General features: G+C 46.1%; 1 protein-coding gene across 1 annotated transcript in view; it reads left to right on the top strand.

Annotated features, from left to right (window-relative positions):
- The first annotated feature begins 753 nt into the window (after positions 1-753).
- ldlrad3 (low density lipoprotein receptor class A domain containing 3) overlaps positions 754-20,328 on the top strand; it is a 101,577-nt gene continuing 82,002 nt past the window's right edge. The window contains exon 1 of the mRNA XM_080002496.1: positions 754-985. Coding sequence (XP_079858622.1) covers positions 934-985 — 52 coding nt within the window. The 5' untranslated portion in view covers positions 754-933. The remainder of the gene's footprint in view (positions 986-20,328) is intronic.

The raw sequence follows: 20,328 nt of genomic DNA, 5'->3' as shown, positions 1-20,328 counted from the left end.
ATATGATGTGTAGTATCTTCAGGGTCCAATGGAGAATAATGACGTATAGTGTGTAATAGGTAAATGAATAAATAAGTCGTAATAAATAATGCATCACTAAACAAAAAAATACATAATAAAAAAATAATAATAAGTACACATGAACAAATAATAACCCTTTACGTGTACATACGCGACAGGCAACTCAAAGTACTTAACATTAAAAGGCCATCAAGTAAAAACAATGAAACGAGCAAAATTCATTTAAAAAAATAGAAGAACATGATTAAAATAAGAATTCATCATTATATAATAATAATAATAATAATAATAATAATAATAATTTATTTTTTTTTTAATTAAAAAATGGATAAATGAATACATAAAAAAATAATATATACCAAATTGCATTCAAAAAAATACAAAAATAAATGAAAATGAATAAAGTGTAAATAAATCATGATCCGCACAGTGCCCCGATGGCTCGGGACACGCTCTTCCCATGGTCCCGCAGACCGTCCTCCCCTCTGGCTGCGGCTGCTGCTGCTGCTGCTGCTGCTGCTGCTGCTGCTGCTGCTGCTGCTGCTGCTGCTGCTGCTGCTGCTGCTGCTGCTGCTGCTGCTGCTCTCCGGCTCCGCCTCTCCGAGCTCCAACACCCGATCCCACCACGTCCGACTCCCCCCGAGCCCCCTCCGGCCTAGAGCCTCCCCCCACCCCCCACACACACACACAGCCCTCCCGGAACCAGGACTGCACACACCGCTAGTCCAAATGAGCACCGCTCCTCCGCGACACATGCCTCTTCCCTTACCGAGTTGACCGGGACAAAAGGCGAGGGACGAGTCCGCCGGGACAGCAGGGCGACGCCGATCAAAGTTTGCCCGCCGCCCCGCTCGTCGGCGGCCCGCCGCGGGTCCGAGTCCGAGGGCCGGGACCGAGCAGCCCCGTACTACGATGTGGATCTGGTACCTGCTGCTGGGCTCGGGGTCAGGCTCCAGCACGGTCGGTAAGTTTTACCAAAAGACAAACAAACCAACAAACAAACCAACAAACAATAATAATGAAAAGCCAGCGGACGATCCCCGCTTTCTCCTCCTCCTTCACCTCCCGTAAAACCGCGTCCGCCGTTAGGGTTAAAGGCGCAGGCGCGGGTCGGACCCGCCGCGCCTCTCCCGCCGCGGGCTCCGATCGTTTTGTTTCGCGGCGTCGGCGACGGGATCGGTGAGGTCGGGCAAACGCGGCGACTCGATTGATCGACTTGGGTCGACTTCGCTGGCGGCGCCCGGCTTTCCGGTCCGGTCCTCGGAGGCACTTCTGCGAGCGAGAGGCGAGACTTGCCAACGGTCTTGGTGAATGAAAAGCAACAACTGCGACTCGCCCGCGGCGTCGCACCCCGTCCCCCGTGGCGTCACTTGGTGATGGTGGACTCTGGAGTCGTCGCTGCTGCCGCGGATGTCCCGGGCCAGGGCTGTTCAACCGGCGGCCCGGGGGCCGAAGGTGGCCGTCCCCGTCCCAACAATCAAAGTCGCCCCTCTGAATAAGATAGAAGGTCGGTTGTGAACTTGGGGCCGTTGGTTCAAAACCAAATAATGCATTGAACGGCCTCCGATAAAGAGAGGCAGTTTCCCCCGGTTTGTCGTCCCAACCGATCACCCATTTCCCAATAGTCGGGCATATTATTGAGCCTGTGCTCTTTGGCTGGTAAACACAGGAGCCGAGTTGGGAGGACATATTGACAAGTTGGCAAAGTTACAACAAAAAGTTGTGTTGTTTTTATAACTTTGCCATAGCTTCATACTTATAATCGGGATTTGAGAAATACCAGATGGCTGGCAGTAATTAAAAAAAAAAAAAACGAACAAAACAAAACAAGAAACAACCGTGACTATGCAGAGGCGCTGTCGCACACAATGCGATGAGAAAATAATATCGACAAAAATACATTGATAAGAAGCTGTCGACGGTGCTGCTGTCCTGGCGTGGCAGCTGGGGCCACCCAGGAGCCCAGTTGGTTCGTCATGGTTCTCTGTGGCATTCACGTGACATTCCCTTCTTCATTAGGGATCAATCGGTCGTCAGGGCAACGACACTCAAATTGATATGCACCGGGCCAGGGGCCCTGTTCTGATGAGGTGTTGTCTCTGGGACCCCAATGTCATATGACTGAGTTCCAAACGTCGATACATAGCTATTGTTGGGGAGGTAACGGTGAAAATGTTACCAAAACAGTTGTCGTTGTGCATTGTCTAATGGTGCTGATGTGTAAAAGCAAGACACTCAACCCGCTAGCTGCTGTGGGGACCCACTGGAACCTCTTGGAGGACCCCTTGGGGTCCCCGGACCTCACGTCGAGCACCGCCGGTGTAGGAGACACTCTGCTCATTCTGTAGATGACACGGGCTGTGTCAACATTCACGCACGAGGGCGCGCTGTCCGCCAGGCGGTGCGTCCCCTTTTCTGCGACCGATAAGACGTCCTGTCACTGGTATCTGCATTTCGGGGCCAAATATCTGACGTCAAATTCTGCAACACATTCAGCCTGGGCTCGGTTGAGCGTGCACATATGAGTTTTTTGGGGGCGTGCGCCCACGCGGGTATCGTAATGTTTAGTGCCGCGGGGCGATAAAACAGATTCGGCGAGCGCCGCCGGGCTCAAGGACCTCCGGAGCCCGCTCTTGTTTGGCCTTTCTTCAACTGCGGGGACCTCACGGGGGATGAGGTCAAACGCGGCGGGGGGCGGGGGGGGGTGCTGCTTAGCGGCGACCGACCCCGCAGGCGAGGCGAGCCGTGCGGCGCGTCGCTAACAAGATGTCCGCCGACGCGGAGTTTTGAATAAACAAATAGCGCCTTCGTCTTGTATCGCACCCTGATCAATCAAAGTCCCCTTGGCATGGGCCCAAGACTCCCCGGACACGCAGACACACTCAGGCGTTCAATGAAATCCGACCCCAGTTCGTAAAAACAACTTATTAATAAATCTGTCTTTTCCTGAACGGTCTCGATAGATTTGATTCAGGTGTTCCTGCCAATAGCAACCATAAAAACCTCCCTAACTCGCTCTCTGACCTTGCGTTTAACGGCACCGGTGTGTGTTTTGTCGGCCTGGCCGGTGAAATCGTCCCATTGTAATGAACCCTATCAATCACAGCAGACTTCCCGTTTGGCTCGATTAGTCTGTGTGGGTGTGTGTGTGTGTGTGTGTGTGTACATGTGTGTGTGCGTGTGTGTGTGTGTGTGTGTGTGTGTGCATTGCGCACACCTGGGCTACATTTGTCTTTGCATGTGTTGGCGCGTGAACCTCATGGCCGAAATGGTACATCAAGTTAATATCAGGGTGCGTTGATATAGCAGCTGAATAGCAACGCCGCGGGGGAGTGTGTGTTGTTGCACAGATATCCGTGTAGGTCTAATGACTCGTCACACAGCAAGGTACTACACCCCCTTTATGGGTATGTGTGCGCTTTTATCTTTCTCTCACGGTTGACTGTGAACTCTGCTCCATCACGTAAAGTTGCCACAAACCCCTTAAGCAACAAGCAAAAAAAACAAAAAAAAACAGCTAATGGATCAATACAATGTTCTCCAGAGCGCAGATGTGCTGCATGAAAACACTTATTGGTAAATTTATGGTTTTCGAAGAATATCACTTAGTATTTGCCCTTAACTCCCTAAGTATTCCCATTAATTATTTTATGCGCTGTGATGAAGTCATTAAATGTACCTTACTGTACCTGTAAAATATGAAGTACCTCTGCATGTCCCTGAGCCAGGATTCATATTTTCTTGAAAGGCGCAAGGGTTGATTTTATTGTTATTGCGGGGGAAGAGGAGATAGCGAGGTGAATTATTCATGAAAGGGACAATCTCCCGGGGAGCGCATGAACGATGCGCATCCGTCAGGTCTTTGGAAGTTAAGGTTTTGTTTGGCCGATATTTTGGACCGCCGTCGTCTCCAAAAATCCGCGTCTCCAGAGAAATTAGGACGTACAAACGGAACTATAATTTCATAGGGGCCAAGAGGCAGTTGGCCCTCTCTTCCTCTCGCGCGACAAAGGATTCTTTTTACGACTTCATGGCCCATGACGGGCAGCCTAAGCTGTCTAATCTAGTCACGGCCGGGTTCATTAGGCAAACAGCTTCCTCTCGCTAAGGCTTGCGGAAACTTCCTCCTCCCATGTTTTGGGCAGAGCCTAAGCCAGGCGCGGTGCAAATCGGAGCGCGGCTGAGGCCCGAGCCATTTGTTGAAACTGACATCATCCGGATCATTTAGATCCCATTTCCAAATTCGTCAGCCGACCTCGCTCGTGAAAAGTCCTCGCCTCAAACGTCTTGCCGACTGTCACTGTGTCCAAGGGTTCTTGCGGTGGCTGCGGCGGCGGCGGCGGTGGTCCTGTCCTGGCGAGATTAATTTCGGACTTTTGCAACGTCAACGTCAACTGCGGCGGACGTCGTCTACCTCGGGAATGGTGGTAGTCCGCTCAGCGGCTGCTCAGTCTTTCTTTCAGCCTTTTTTTTTTGTTTTTCCTTCTTCTTTGTTTCTGCCGTCCCCGCCGTATTTTCACATTTTTCTCCCTGAGAAGAAACAGCCACAGGTGTTTCTTATGGATGGGCTGTGATGGCTCCGCAGGATGTATTTTCCTTTGCTGTGTTTCTCCGAAAGAATAGCGACTTCATCCTCTCTCCGTTTTTTATTATTTTCCCGCTGCTTTTAGTTGTTATTGTTGTTTTCTGTTTCGGAGAGATTGCTGGTTATGGCATGAGCAATGAATAAAATCCATTTTCACAGTGCGCAGGTGACAGGTGGAAAAGGTAACAACGACAACATGTGGGTGGGCGTAGTTCAAATGCTTAAGCAAGGGGAATAGATAAGAGGCTTCTTGCAACGTCATTTAGCAAATCCCTGGCCTCATTTGGCCACTGGGCTTAAACTAAAGTTTATCACTTAACGTTTTTATGGCAACAAGGCGCAGCATCTCCAGGAACCTACTTATTTGCATGCCGCCTCTCAGAATGCTGGTGTAGGGATAGAACCAATGGCTATAGGGTATTTTTTTCCCCCCAACTTACTGTATTAACTAATGGGACAATAGATCTGTGACTCCAGTCACAGTTATATTTAATCTTTAAAGATGCTTTTTGAACCGGAGGAATTATGTCGTAAGGTTTATGCGTTGAATAACCATGACTGTTTATTTTTTGTTTTTTCTCCACTTCTGGATCTATCTTCAACTGGCCGGACAACATGTTTGAAAGGGATTTGCAGAGGATGAGAGTGTGCCTTCATAGTTAGAGGTGGCAGCACTCGCAAAATAATCAAAATACATAACGAAGGGTGTCTTAGGGCGGCCTCTTAGACAGTCCTTTCTGTGAAACATGAATTACATCGGGGGTAGCGCTGAAGTCTGAGGCAAACCAGTAGGCTCTGATGGTGCCGCGTTCACCTCTATGTTAACCTCACCGTGATCTTTGGGTCAAGAAAATGACATAGTCTAAAGAACAGTAGGAGCACGGCTCTCCATATTCACCAGCTTCCGAGGTTGAATTGTGGAAAATCAACAAATGCTCATCTGACACAGGACCTTGGGGTTTCCAGAATTAAAACGAACAAGGTGGAGCAGCATCAAGTACTCAAGAATTCTGTTGGCATCCAGTGTAGCCTGTACAGCAGGTCGTTGTCAATCCTCTATCGAGTGTTTTGATCCAGGAAAGCGCCAAATGTTAACACCTTGGTTGGCAGGTGTTAAATCTATGGGTCTGAGCTCATTAGGTGCTGTTCTAATTCTTCGACACAGGGTATATGGTGCAATACGATTGCTCATATTATCTCCACCAATAGCCAGTTAGTTAGTTTCACAGTTTTTCCAGAATGTCTTCATTGACCTCCAACAGTGTATCACTGATCCTGGGAATCTCTCTCTCTGAAGCCATGTTTGTGAACTCTACTAAAAAGTGTCGAGGTACTCAATTGCAGTATCCCTCTAGACCACGGGCCAGGATCTGCCAGGATCTGCCTGCCTTTTTGAAATGCCCGATAGAGGCTAAGGTCTTTCCAAGCAGCCCCTATTTGTCCTCCTTGACATTAAGCTCACCACTTCCATTTCACAGTTAGATATCTATTAATACCCTCTGGCAAAAATCAATACACACAGTGTTTCCCCCAGAATTAGACTCTATTTGTGTTGGTAGCTGCCACATGTTGTTACATGTTAACAAATCACTGACTGTTTGTACGAACCGGCCTGTCCCTTTTTTCCGATTGGCTAAGCGACCACAATGTGACGTCGACGAGCACCGCCGCTGTTCGGCTCTCGACCGAAAGGCGAGTGGTACCGTTTCGGGCGGCGGCACGTCTCGCAAAGGAACGCAGAGCATTTTAAGCGGCGAACCCCAAACGATAGTGTTGGTTAAGGTGTGTGTGGTGGTGCGCGGAGCACAGGAGGGCGGATATTTCAATCGGCAGCTCGCGCGTGGCACCCAAATGAGGCACCGAAATCTGTTTTGGCTTTATTTATAGTATAATATATTTTATATTATACTCTATATATTATATATTTTAATAGATATAAAAGCCATTTAGTTAATTTTCGCGTACCAGCGAAACGTACCCACGTTCATCAATAATCAACAGATATTTATCAATAAAAAAACAAAAATAAAAAAATATAACTTGTAAAATACTAAGCGTGTTATCAATACTTTATAAGACACCATTACCCCGGCATGTTCTGGACAGCACGGGGTGGGGGGGAGTACCAATCAAGCGTGACAATATGGTGCAAGGTGATGTACAAAGATTGAAATCTATTCAGCAAAATTATTTTGTGTCCGTTATTATATATAAGACGTTATACAAGTAATAACCTGGAGCTGCAACTCCGGGGCAATGACCGGACTAATGCGCGGCATGCGAGACCACCACACCACGTCCAAATCCTCCCTCAGCTTCCTCGCTACAACAACCAATTAATACATAGTTTTCATTTCTCGGAACGCCCCGCGGCGCAGAGACTCCCCCGTTGATACACCTACAGCAAGACCGCAGATTGTTCAGTCCTTACCGATAAGGCGAAAATTCAACGATTAAATTCTTATAAGCAAGTATTCGATAGTTGATTCATTGTTAACATCCCTTGTGAGACCTCCATGGCAGTGGGAGACACTTGTTTGATGCTTGTTTCTCACTCATTCTCGTCAGATTCCGTCAAAGTCCTCCTCTGCCTTTTCCGTTTACCTTGTAAACTGGTGATTTTGTCCTGAGTGTCACTCCATTCCAAAACGGGTGAAGACAAAAATGTAATAACCTTGATGCGGGAGTCTTACTAAAATATATATATATACCTCCTCCCCCCTTGTGTTGTCATTAAGCAAGCCTGTTTGGTTCATTGTGTAGATTCTTTCAAAAACCACGTCTAGAAAATCCGATATCCAAAGGGGACGTTCTTGCATGTTTGCCCACGGGTTATGGCAAGAGTTTAAGAGCGTAATCAGGCCTTAACTCTTGATTTGTTTTGTTGTGATTTATCGACAGTGTTGGGTCTCTGTATCGAACACCATGCCAGGGCTCCTCTGCTGCCACGTGCAATTTGTACTACCGCACTGTGTTGCAAGAGCAGCGGTGGGGATAATGCTCATAGGCCTACCCTTGAGGATTGTGATTGGTTTACTAAACACAACCAACTTGCAATGGTTTTATTTTCTCCATTCCCTGAATTGTAACGTGTTTTGCCAGACCTTTGTGCTGCGGGAGGTCTGCCAATTTTATTTGGCTTTTGAAGCATGGGTGGGGCGGGGGCGGGGAGGTCATGGTGACAGTACCACCCCTCTAAAACTACATGTCCAGAGCCGTCCAAGACAGTGGACCTTATCTTGGGTGCGCTTTTAATTACTGAGATATACACTGATCGGCCACAACATTAAAACCACCGCTAGGGACGCCGCAGTGAGGAATTTTCCCCACCGCTTAATGAACTCATGACAACACTGGAGGGGTGGAGCACACGTAGCGGTCCCCGTTATGCACGGACGCCCGAACACCGTGTAACACCGATAACCGCAGCAACACTAATCCTCACTTATAACCACTGATATTGTGTAGCTCCCACTCGTGCCGCCAAAACAGCTCTGACCCGTGGAGGCATGGACTCCACAAGACCCGTTGAGGTGTCCTGTGGTATCTGGCACCAAGACGTTAGCAGCAGATCCTTTAAGTCCTGGAAGTTGTGAGGTGGGGGCTCCATGGATCGAGGCTTGTTGTTCCAGCACATCCCACAGATGCTGGATCAGATCAGATCCCTAACCCCGACCATCCACATGATGAAAATGTGATTCATCAGACCACGCCACCTTCTTCCATTGCTCCATGATCCAGTTCTGATGCTCACATGCTCATTGTAGGCACTGTTAGCGGTGGACAGGGGTCAGCATTGGCAAACTGACCGATCTGCGGCTACACAGCCCCATACACAACAAGCTGTGATGCACTGTGTGTTCTGACACCTTTCTATCATAGCAGCATTGACTTTTTCAGCAATTTGTGCTACTTCTGTGGGATCGGATCCGGCGGACTAGATTAGGCTCCCCACATACATCATTGAGCCCATGGGTGCCCATTATCCTGTTGTTGTTCACAGGCGTCCTTCTTTGGACCACTTTTGGTAGGTACTAACCACTGCATACCAGGAAAAACCCCACAAGACCTGACGTTTTGGAGATGCACTGACCCAGTCATCTAGCCATCACAATTTGGTCCTTGTCAATGTCGCTCATATCCTTACGCTTGCCCATTTTTCCTGCTTCCAACACATCAACTTCAACAACTGACTGCTCACTTGCTGCCTCATATATCCCACCTCTTGACAAATGCCACTGGAACAAGATGATCAATGTTATCCACTTCACCTGTCAGTGGTTATAATGTCGTGGCTGATTGGTGTATGCCTTCAAAGGTGACCCTTGTCGGGGTTCAAAGGTCAATATCTCCGTTTTTAGGGTCCACTGAAATCCCTCCAAAGTACTTTTCAAAATTGTGTTTGGTTCAAATCACACCATTCTACAACACTCTAAACAGGCATTCTAAATGCCTTGAGTTTGCCTGCACAATAGGGCTGAACGATTTGGGAAAATAATCTAATTGCAATTTTTTTAGACCAATATTGCAATTGCGATTACGTATGCATTTTTTTTAAGTTGCTTATTTTTTGTATTATTCACTAAACACACAAGCAATAAATCATTCTATAGCGCTGGTACTCAACCTTTGAGTACCAGCCAAATTTCTGAAACATCCCTTTCCTCCATCAAACCATGCATTTAAAAATTAGGCTACTAGTAATATGTTATTATAGAATGAAAAGCAGGATGTATGCAATAATTACAGTTTATTATTATTATTACATTACCATATTATTATAACCATGTTTTTATTATCATTGCAACTACAAATGTATTATATATTATTATACACAAATTATGTACAAATGTATACGGGTAGACCGCAAAGTGGAAGTTACGTAGGGAGCGTGGAGCCGACTCTACTGCGCATGTCTGCTGCGCCTGCAGTGGTAGATGCCGTGTTCTCCTAAATATCCCACTTTAATCAAATCAAATGGCTTAAATAAAAACTGTGGATTGATATAAAAGTTGTTTTTTCTATTTATTATTTGCATGGAGGCTGGTCTGATACTTGCAGCGTGGAAGCCAAAGGAGGATTTGGACTCGGTGGTTGGTTGGTCTGGTGATACGTTGTGGCTCCAGGTTATTATTTATATACGGTAATAATATCATTAAATACAAATACTTAATAAACTTGCCAGTGAAAACCAGGTGATCAGCCATGGATCACTGAGTAAACAGATCATTGATCACTGATCATTGATCATAGTTTTATTTAATTTTAAATAACACTTTCAAGAGCCACAACTAGTCATTAAAGAGGCGCATGGGGGTTCAGTGTCGCTGCTTTAGATTGTGGAACATGAAATCATTTAATCGCAGTCTTTGCGATTTGAAAATTGCGTTCTATTACATTGTGATGTCGGTTTGAATTCGATTAGTCGTTCAGCCCTACTTCAGAAAGGCAAACTGCTTGATCTTGGCATCCGGGGAGCGGCAAGATCAATAAAAGACAACAATCGGGATCAACAAAGTCTTAGCTTTCACTGCATTGCAAAGTGGGTTGAGATCAATGGAAAAACAATCCCCCGCAATCTGCCTCCTAACCTTTCCCTGGTACTTTTTGACTTCCCTCTTTTCTCTTTCCATGCGTCATTCCACTGTACATGAAAAATTCAGGGGCATGACTTATAGATCAGAGCCGCTCAGGGCTGGAGAGACACTTTCTCAGGTGGGAGTAACAAATACAGTGAATTACACCCATAGATGAGGGGAGTGGCTTCAGAATACCACCTGGAAACTAAATTTACTGTAGCATAGAGTTGGTGGCATTGAGGCGGTCTGTTTTTTTGTGACGTGAAAAGGGGGATTTGGAAACCATACCAGACGGTGTTGGGTTAAAGTCGCCCTGTTAGAGGGCTCTGAAACATGACACCGGTCATGTGGCTTTGTTTAACAACTCTGGGAACCACGGCCGCCTCGCTCAGACACACAGGCTCTGGCTAATCCCTGGCTGTCTCACAATGTGACTATGATTGGAAGCATATCAACCATACCAACCGGGACCCAAAGTAAAAAAAACTCAAACTCCACCAACTTTCTTTGTCTCGCCGCCCACTCTCATCCGCACTTGTTCTCACCAAACCACACACTGAACCGTCCCCTGGAAGCTGCAGTAACCTGCACAATGTCAGCAGAAGAGAATGAGATTCCGCCCAAACGTTGGAGCATCGGACGCGATCCGGCGTATCAGCTTGTTATTATGAATGACAATATTCCCTTCGCCTGTGTTGCTCCACAGCTCCGAGAAGATAATGGAGCGAATTAACCTGGATTGAAGAGATATTGGAGCACGGGCTTTGTAAATTTGCAAACTGTGCCACTAATGAGACACGTACAAGCCTTGCCTGGCAGCAGAGGTTATGAAGAAAAGCTGAATTTAGTTTGTATTGAACGCCGTACTCCTCGTTCACACATGCAGAGATACCCAGTCTTCTAAAGCGGGTAGGGTTTGCATATATCAGGTGTCTATAAAAACACCAAACCGCAGGAATCTTCACTTGCATTTAAAGGGTCCGCTGCCTGGCAGTGGCTCATATTTAATGACGGTCTGGTCTGCGATCAAATTTTTCCTCACAGCTCCTTAGCGGTTGTGTCCTGTAGACTGAAGAAATCAATTCCGAAGTGTTTTTGTTTTTTTTACGTCACAGACAGTGAGTCTGAGAGCGTTCATTGATCTCTGCTACCTACGTCACTATCCTAAAAATAGAAATTTGAAATATGGGATCAGAGGCTCGTTCTTGTTAAGTGAGGTGGATGCAGTGATTCCGGGGCCCACAAGTCCTGGAACCTTAAAAGAACACCGCAGTCTCTTGGTGGCAGAAGCAAAGATGGCAGATTATTTTTAAACTTTTTTCGAACTCTATACCCCGCATAAAGCCGTGTGCCATCTTTACTTTGAAGAGTTTTAGAAAAATGCAAGGTACTGAATTATACATATTACCTCCTTGAAGGGAAGCAGCATCACCTGGACTGAACCGTGTTGAGTTTGGCATTTTTTTGCCCTTCGCGGGCGGCTCAGTTGGCTGCACAGCCCGTTTTTCTCCCAAGCCCATACGCCGTCGACGTGCTTATTTTCCCCCAATGTCCCCGCTTCCCCTGTCTATAAGCACGATAACCTATGCGACCCTCTGTGCCGCTGGTGGTGGTGGTGGTTGTGGTGGAGGGGGGTGTTGCTGCCAGACAACCCCCCTCCCCCACCCACCCCTGCTGCCGCCCCTCCGTCAATCCAAACACACTACCTTAAAGGTCTACAAAAAAAACAGAGAGAGAGAGAGAGAAAGAGAGGGCAGAGACAACAGCAGGGCAGCCGCTCCTCGGTTTGTTTGCAGACCTGCAACGGGGGAATAAAAAAAAAAGAAATACTGCGTGTTTAAGTGCAAATATTTGGACTTCTTCATTCACATTTGCTTGGTTTTTCCTTTCAGTTGTTGGAATTTAGACCCAAAAATAAAATGAAATCAAGCACTCACGATTAAGATATTCAATTTGTGAAGCGAGCTGTGTGAGTGATCACACCTTGTAGAGAACAGGAACAGATTATATATCAACAGCCAAATGTCTGTCTGAGGATTATGTTCAGTGAACTGCTGCGGATATAATTAATAGCTACCTTTGTAATCGCTCATTTTTTTGTTGAAAGGGCACAACAATATCGCATTCATCATTCTAAAAGGGAGCCGGGAGCCTTTGTCCTCCGGCTTTGGTCGCTCTAATAAAAATTCCAAACATCTAATCACAGCAAAACAGGTTGTTTTTTTTTAAATGATACACAGTTTGATTGCAATCAAAAAACTGTTTCGCATGATTCGCAGTTGCAGCATCAGTGTCGATGCAATTTCCAGTGCAAGAAAAGAATAAAGCTCCCAAATGGCCGTGACCTAAAAGATTTGTCCCTCTATTTAGCATACTGTAAACAGATCTAGTGTCTATGATAGATGTTTAGATCCAAAACCAGGGCTGTCAAGATTTTATTTGTTCAAGATTCAAGATTTTTATTTGTCACATACATATACATACTTCCATACATATATGCAGTGAAATGTAATGCAACGCACCCGGTGATAGCACACAATAAGTCCTAGGAAAAAGTACAAAAATAAAATAAAATAAAAAGTAGAAAATTCCTTTCTAATAGACCGACTAACTGACTCCTAAAACGTAATACAGTAAGTGGAATACTTATAGAATAAGATAAAAAATATATAGAATAAAATACAATAAAAAATAAATTGAAATAAAATGGAATAGGTTGAAGGAATATGGCTATGTATATACAGATATGTGCATTTAAAGTGGCATGTGAATTAAAGTGGCATGTGAATGTGAATAGTGTGAGGTAGTGTTTGGGATAATACAGCACAGTATACAACAGTACGGCACAGCAATACGGCATCACGAACAACCCTGAACAGTGATACAGTATGCGGTACAGTATGCTACATACAGTACAGTAGGTAGTGGAGCCTAGTGCATGGCTCAGTTAGGACCCCTGGTGAGGTCAGCGTTGACAGTTCTGATGGCTTGAGGGAAGAAACTCCGTCTCAGTCTCTCTGTTCTCGCTGCGTGACTGCGGAGGCGCTTGCCTGACCGCAGCAGCTGAAACAGTCCGTTGTTGGGGTGATGAGGATCCTTCATGATCCTACGGGCTCTGCTACTACACCTCCTGGTGTATAACTCCTGCAAGGGGGGGAGGGTAGTTCCAGTGGTACGTTCAGCTGAACGCACCACCCTCTGCAGGGCCCGCCTGTCCTGGGCAGTACAGTTCCCAAACCAGGCAGTGATGTTGCCTGTCAGGATGCTCTCCACTGCTCCAGAGTAGAAGGACTTGAGGATCCTCACCGAGACCCGGAATTTCCTCAGCTGCCTGAGGTGGTAGAGACGCTGCCTCGCCTTTCTCACCAGAGTGTCTGTGTGAACAGTCCATGTTAAGTCCTCTGTGATGTGGACTCCCAGATATCTGAAGCTGCTCACCCTATCGACAGAAGTCCCATTAATCCACAAGGGCGCGTGCGTCCTCGATTGTGATCCACGCCTAAAGTCCACAATCAGCTCCTTGGTTTTGCTGACGTTCAGGTGGAGGCTGTTGTCCTGGCACCAGAGTGACAGGTCAGCCACCTCCTCGCGGTAGGCCTTCTCATCGCAGTCGGTGATCAGGCCCACGACCACGGTGTCGTCAGCAAACTTGATGATGGTGTTGGAGCTGGACCTGGCCACACAGTCATGTGTGTACAGGGAGTACAGTAGGGGGCTGAGGACGCAGCCCTGGGGGGATCCTGTATTCAGGGTGAGGGAGCTTGACATGTACTTCCCCACCTTGACCACCTGGGGGCGGCCTGTGAGGAAGTCCAGGATCCAGGTGCACAGCGGAGCATTCAATCCTAGCTCCAACAACTTGACAGCCAGTCTGGTGGGTGTCACAATCAATACAAGAAATTTAAGTTGATAAATAATGTCGTACAAATAATTACCTTTAACAGTTGAATTGTCTTTTGTTCATTTTGTTGTTGATTTAAGTCCTTTATCATATAGCCTTTATCATAATAGTATAAAGCTATGATAGTTGTGTATTAATACACGACCAACTTATGTAGAAAACCCATTTATTGACTGGTGTGGAGATGGGATGGTTTGACCAGCCACACCTGACCTGGATCTCGGTGATTGGGTCAGGGTGGCTGCATGCCTGTTGCTCATTGGTTGGGCTAACGAGCAACAGGTTAGAACCCCCATCTTCACACACTAAGGAGAGGAGCCCTGATGGCATGTTCTATCTGCTCCTGGCTAATTCCACCTAGCCTCCGCTCTGCAATAAACCGATATCTACAACCCATCGTCGGCTGTGTCTCTGTGCCAGAGGGCCCTGGAAAGGCCACTTGGGTGGCGTGAGGTAGGCAGGACTGCCACATTGACATCAGAACATAAAAATTCCGATAGGCAGGTAATTGATGAAATGCACCAACTTTGCATTTTTATTTCAGAAATCAGAATCAGAATCAGAAATACTTTAATAATCCCAGGGGGAAATTACTTATTTGTTGCAACATTTCTCACATTGGCTTATACTCCCCCTTAAATTTGGGTAGAAAGAAAATTGTAGACGCTTAGGCAATTTTGCAAAATGATTGCATAACATAAATGAATTGACCACCATATTACTGAATTGAATTAATTAAATAGAATCTAAAATATCTGCAGTCTCGGAGTTCATGTTCAACATCATCAGAGTCGGGAACACTTCTGCAGCATTCTTCCTTCTGTCGAATGCTGCTTTATCTCTCTTTGCTCCCTCCATCTAAGTGAAACCATGGTGTGTGTCATGGTGTATTTTAGTGGCCCTAATTCTCTCCTAGTTAGAAACTACCATCCCACTGTCTCAGAGGCGGCAGTCCAATATGGTGCAATGACAAAATGGCACGGATCATAAACTTAACCTTAGTGCGTGAGAAAGCTAGGCCGGGACATCAGAAGCTCCCCGTGCTGTGGAAAGGAACAGCGCCGGCGTGGTCTTCTTCCCTTTGTTCCCACATCACATTGACATTTAGCTGATGGCGCCAGTGGAACTCCTCTCCACCTATTATTACGTGCTCAATCGCACGGACACGCGTTTGATTTAGCAACCTCTCGGGTGAAATTCCAATCTCGGGACGCAAAAGCTATTATGCACTTGATGTAACTCCTCCAGGCGAGTGGATAAATGAACAAATAAGATCAATCTCAATTCAGCAGACTAGAAATAATTGCCTCTTTGTCACAATTAATTTCAAAGCTTTGACTTAAGACCTTGCAAAATTGTTATTGAATTTCCCATTATCACATACCTGAGAACCTGCCCATTAAATGGCTGATGAAAAAAATGTCAAGTCAGCTGTGACATTACCCAGTCTATTCGAGGTGGAAGGTGAGGTTTACCCCCTGGAACCGGAAGTGTGAGCATGACCTGAAAGAGCCCTCAATCTGCTTTGGGGTGTCACAAAAACCCAGCCTAGGCAAGTGTCAGGTTCCCTCTTTTTTTTTCTTACCTTTTCCTTGTCAGTGTGTGCATGTGTATTATCTATAATGGGTAATCCTTTTCTTGGAGGGGGACCAGGGGAGGCGAGGCGCTCATCTTCATAGGGACTAATCATCCGATCCTGCCTGCTGTTTACAGAGGCAGCCTCGCCAGCCCAAATCAAATGCAAAGCCCCTGTTAATTGCCTTAATGCCGCTTCCTTGTCAACCGTGGCTTAGCACTGGCAATAGGCTCCAGAATGAAATCTATTCACCAGTCCAGTGATTTTTTTTTTCCCTTTCTCCTGCGGAGCCAGAGCCTCGTTTGCTTTTTCCTTTTTTTATATTAGGATCGAGAGTGTGTGTGGGGATGGGGTAGTTAAAGAGCAGAAATAAGGAAGGAAAAGTGCAAGTAAAGTTGTGGAAAGGGAAAGAGGGTGTAAGTCCAATCCTGGTCTTTGGTCATTACCGGGGCAGAACTATTAGTCTTGTGGGGGCTTTTGGGGTGTGTCAGGGCTGGTAATTGGGTTCGTCCCCGTGAAGCCAGTGCTAATGAGAAGCTACAGGGCCTCGGATATAACTTTTTTCTTTCTTTCTTCCTTATGCCCTGGACAATATGTCAGCCCACCTGCCCACTGTCTAATGACTCCAGATATTTAATGAAGGGTAGATGGAATTTCTGAAGCTTGGGGAGCGTGGGTCTTTGCATACAACAAAGGCAGCCTCGTTCCCCTCCCTGTGGAGAATCGTTGAATCCACATTCAAATGACTTTTCCATCTCAATTGCGCAACATGGTATTAATCCATTTTCTCTGGGCAGCCCTTCATTTCTTGACTTGTTAGAAATGGGGTTTGAAAAATCTTGAAATAATTGAACGCCTAAAATCAAATGAAAAAAGGTGTGTTTTTAGCAACATCAGTGCTTTTAGGGACTTGTGTGCCAGGATTCATCACAAGCATAAAACCCCTGGAGATCCTTGAGCTTTGAATCCCTTTGTTCAGACTTTAGGAACTGTGTCTCTCCCTGGTAGAAGATTTGTTTTTTAATTGAAATCGATTTCTGAGGTTCAAAAGATGTGTTTTTGCTCTTCAGTCTTGACGGCCCCACGGAGCCTCATTTTCAAATTCCCAACTATCAAATGATCTTTGTTTCGTGACCCGTTAGTCAAGCGCCATTGTGACCAATAAATGCCACTTGAAGACGATAATGATCGTATTTTCAAGACGAGCCCGGGATAGGTGAGGCGGGGGGCCGTTTGAAATGGAAACCTGGCGAAGCTCATGAACATCGCATTTCACCCTCGTGTGATTTTTCATCTGCACAGTGTCCGACATGGGTCAGAAACTCATCTGTCCTGAAGGAGTGCTATAGCGCTTGATTATGATGGATTATGATGGATTCCTCCTTGACTGACCCAAGCACAAATTATTCACTATACACCCAGATGTATTCTTCAACATACGCCCACATACAGTACACAGTGATACACTTAGAGGTCAGACTTTCAGGTTAAGAAAGTAAAAGTCCTGCCCAGGTTTTTGAGTCCACCATCTGGATTTCCTAATTAGCATCAACCCACAGGAACAAGTAATTGAAATCAGATGGATCAGCATGGCAGGACGAGAGCCACTTTGAGATACACTTACATTTTGTTGAAAGCAAATCATGATTGTTGCATATTCTTTCTATTGGCCAATGAAGGAAATTGCCATTGTATATTGTGTCTGAATTGCAGAGCATTAAACCAATAAATTTAACCATAAAACCGGAAAGTGCTTTAGAGAAGTTCCAATGCTCTCCTGGATATTAAAACCTACAGCCTTAAATGATTTAAGCAACCATCATGGGGGATTTTAATTGCGATGCAGTTTTTAACACTCCCGTGCATATTATTTATCACACAATCCTTCTAGCTTTGCCCCCTTGATTGCAGAAATTGAACGGAGGCAGAAATAGACCATAAATTGTTGTATGTGGCTGTAAATTGAAGTAATATATAAAGGTTGAAATAAGCTGTTGAAAAACTGAAAGAATCGCCTTGGAAAGAAATAAATCCTTCTCCTGATTTACACAAGATGATGGTTCACATGGAATTTGTTTTTACTAAGAGCTCTGTGTTGGTAAAAAATATTGTAGGTAGATTGCAGTGGAAATTCTTTTCTGCAAATCATGGACATGGCAGTATGCACATTACGGTCTGGACACAGTGGTCTGGACAATGCAGTTTAGACAGAGCGGCATGGACAGGGTGGTATGGACATCGCGGTTTTGACATAGCGGTATTGGCATAGCGGTTTAGACAAAGCAGTGTGGACATGGCGGTGTGGACATGGCTTTCTGGACCTAGCAGTTTTGGCATCGCAGTATGGACACAGCAGTATGGACACAGCAGTATGGACACAGAGGTATGGACATAGCGGTTGAGACATAACGGTATGGACATGGTGGTATGGGCATAGCGGTTTGGACGGAGCTGCATGCGTTTCAATGACAGCTGAAGGGACTTGAGACGTACATGCATGGTCCTGTTATTTCTGACCATAATACACACAGGTCAACCTGGCTCGGTACCAGAGAGAGAGAGAGAGAGAGAGCTTTTCTGAACCGACTCCAGTCAACCAGCAGCAGATACTGTGCTCAAGTCCAACACAGGAAAAATGTCTGAGCCCAAAGTGCAAACCCGTTTTCAAGCCGGTTCATTTGTATTCATTTAGTCGGCTGTGGTAAGTGGACTTGTGGGGAGGGAGTGCGTCTCTATCATATACGAACCTTCCCGCATGATGCATTGCCACAGATGGTACCGATGCGAAGGGAAATGAAGCGGAGGGGGCCGAACGCAGCCTCCCGCCGCCACACATTTGCTTTGTCCGCCTCTAAAGTGTCGTTCCCACCTTAATGACCTGCATCAAAATGTGATGGGCCCTCGGTCGGGCAGATATGACGATGGATGCTAAGATTAGACGGCGGGTCACGGGGACTGAGGGTGTCAAGGTCGGCGTGGCTTCTGGCGGCAGATCTGAGTTAGCGGCATGAAAAGGGCAAAAGTTCCCTCTCTCGTTAGCGTTGGCTCCTTTTAACTTCACATGACATGAGGTGGAGAAGCAGGCGGCGAGATGTGTTGATAATGTAATGAAGGAGGGTGAGGGATGTTAATGGGCGGAGCCGTCCATCATACCACTTTAGTCCAAGTCGGCAAGTGAGGGATTTTGCTTACAGGTCTTTTTTTCGCAGTGAGCGTGGAAGGTTGTGCGTGTGTGTGTGTTTGTTTGTGTGTGTGTGTGTGTGTGTGTGTGTGTGTGTGTTGACGTCCGGGTAATGGAGCTGAGCCCTCAGAGGGGGGAGGTGCATGCACCAGATGAAGACCAGACCTCACAAACAGAGCAGAATGAAGTAGGACAGCAGAGAGATCCATTCTCTGATTGTGTTCAGATCAGCCCTGATTAACACACACACGCACACACACACACACACACACACACACACACACAAAATGAAAGCAATTAACACCTTCCCTGCATCCAATTTCCACCAAATTGGCCACACCTGTTCTGCGGCGAGTGCCTTCGGTGAGGGAACGGAGAGAGAAACCGGCGGGCGGCGAAGGGAGCGACAGAAAGAGAGATGGATGTGGGAGAGCAAGACGGAGACGCTCTTTCGCTCCGACTGTCACGAGCGCCGAGAGGGATCTGATCGCCCGACGCTCCCCCTGACCTTTCTCGCTTGGCCTTTTACTGATCGCCACGGAGACGAGCTTTATCGGAGCGACCTTTACTTACATCGTGTTCCTGGAAATTTATCGACGGAGCGTACCTTTTAAACCAAGGTCCTCAATTTGACTCATTTCCATTTTGACTCATTAGCATTCGATTGAGTTGTCGTATACTATATTATGCAGAGAGGGAGAGGGAGAGAGAGAGAGAGAGAGAGAGAGAGCAGATGGACTGTACTTTTCTCCTCATCTGCATTCTTCAGAAAAACACAGTTTCCTTTGTATGGCCTCCTCCACCCCCACCCCCACCCAACCCTGTCATCTCTCTTTATTTTTCCACCCAGCTCCCTATCTCTCTCTCTCTCTCTACCTTTCTCCTTTCTCCCAGAGTCTACTTTACTTTATTTAATGGCGTGGATGCACAATTAGAAGTCCATTACCTGCAGATGGTGTCTGTTCTTTCAGTCTGCTCTTGTCTGACCTCCTCTTTGGTTCTCTTTTTGGAGTTTTTCTTTTGGTGTAAAAGGTTGTAATCGCCCTCATGCCTCCTCTGCACACCGTTGTCAGCATACTCTCTGCCACAGTGGATAATGAGACTGTATGTATAAAACAAAAGTTGATGTTTGGATTCACTCTCTAAAAGGCGACCGGGGCTCCTTCACAAAAAACTTTTTTCCCAGAAACCCTTTCCATAAATTATTCATACCGTTGCTCTTAATAGAAATTCCTGCGCATATGGCAATAGTGATACACAAGAGATGGCTCACTTCAGTTTTTACTTCCGGTGTGTGTACAGCGGTGAACGTCAACTGTTTTTAAATTGGATGGCTGCGCCCTTCCACCCTCTGTTAAAGACTCTGTAGAGACTTCATTTGCAATTACAAGAAACATTACTGATGAGTTAATGCTGCAAAAGCTAGTGCGGATGTAATGAGTGTGTGGGTTAGGCGGAAATTTAAAGTGGAAATCCGTAAAATTA

The sequence above is a fragment of the Zeus faber genome (assembly GCF_960531495.2).
Source record: "Zeus faber genome assembly, chromosome: 6".
NCBI classification, from domain to species: Eukaryota; Metazoa; Chordata; class Actinopteri; order Zeiformes; family Zeidae; genus Zeus; species Zeus faber.
This window is presented reverse-complemented; position numbering and strand designations above follow the sequence as displayed.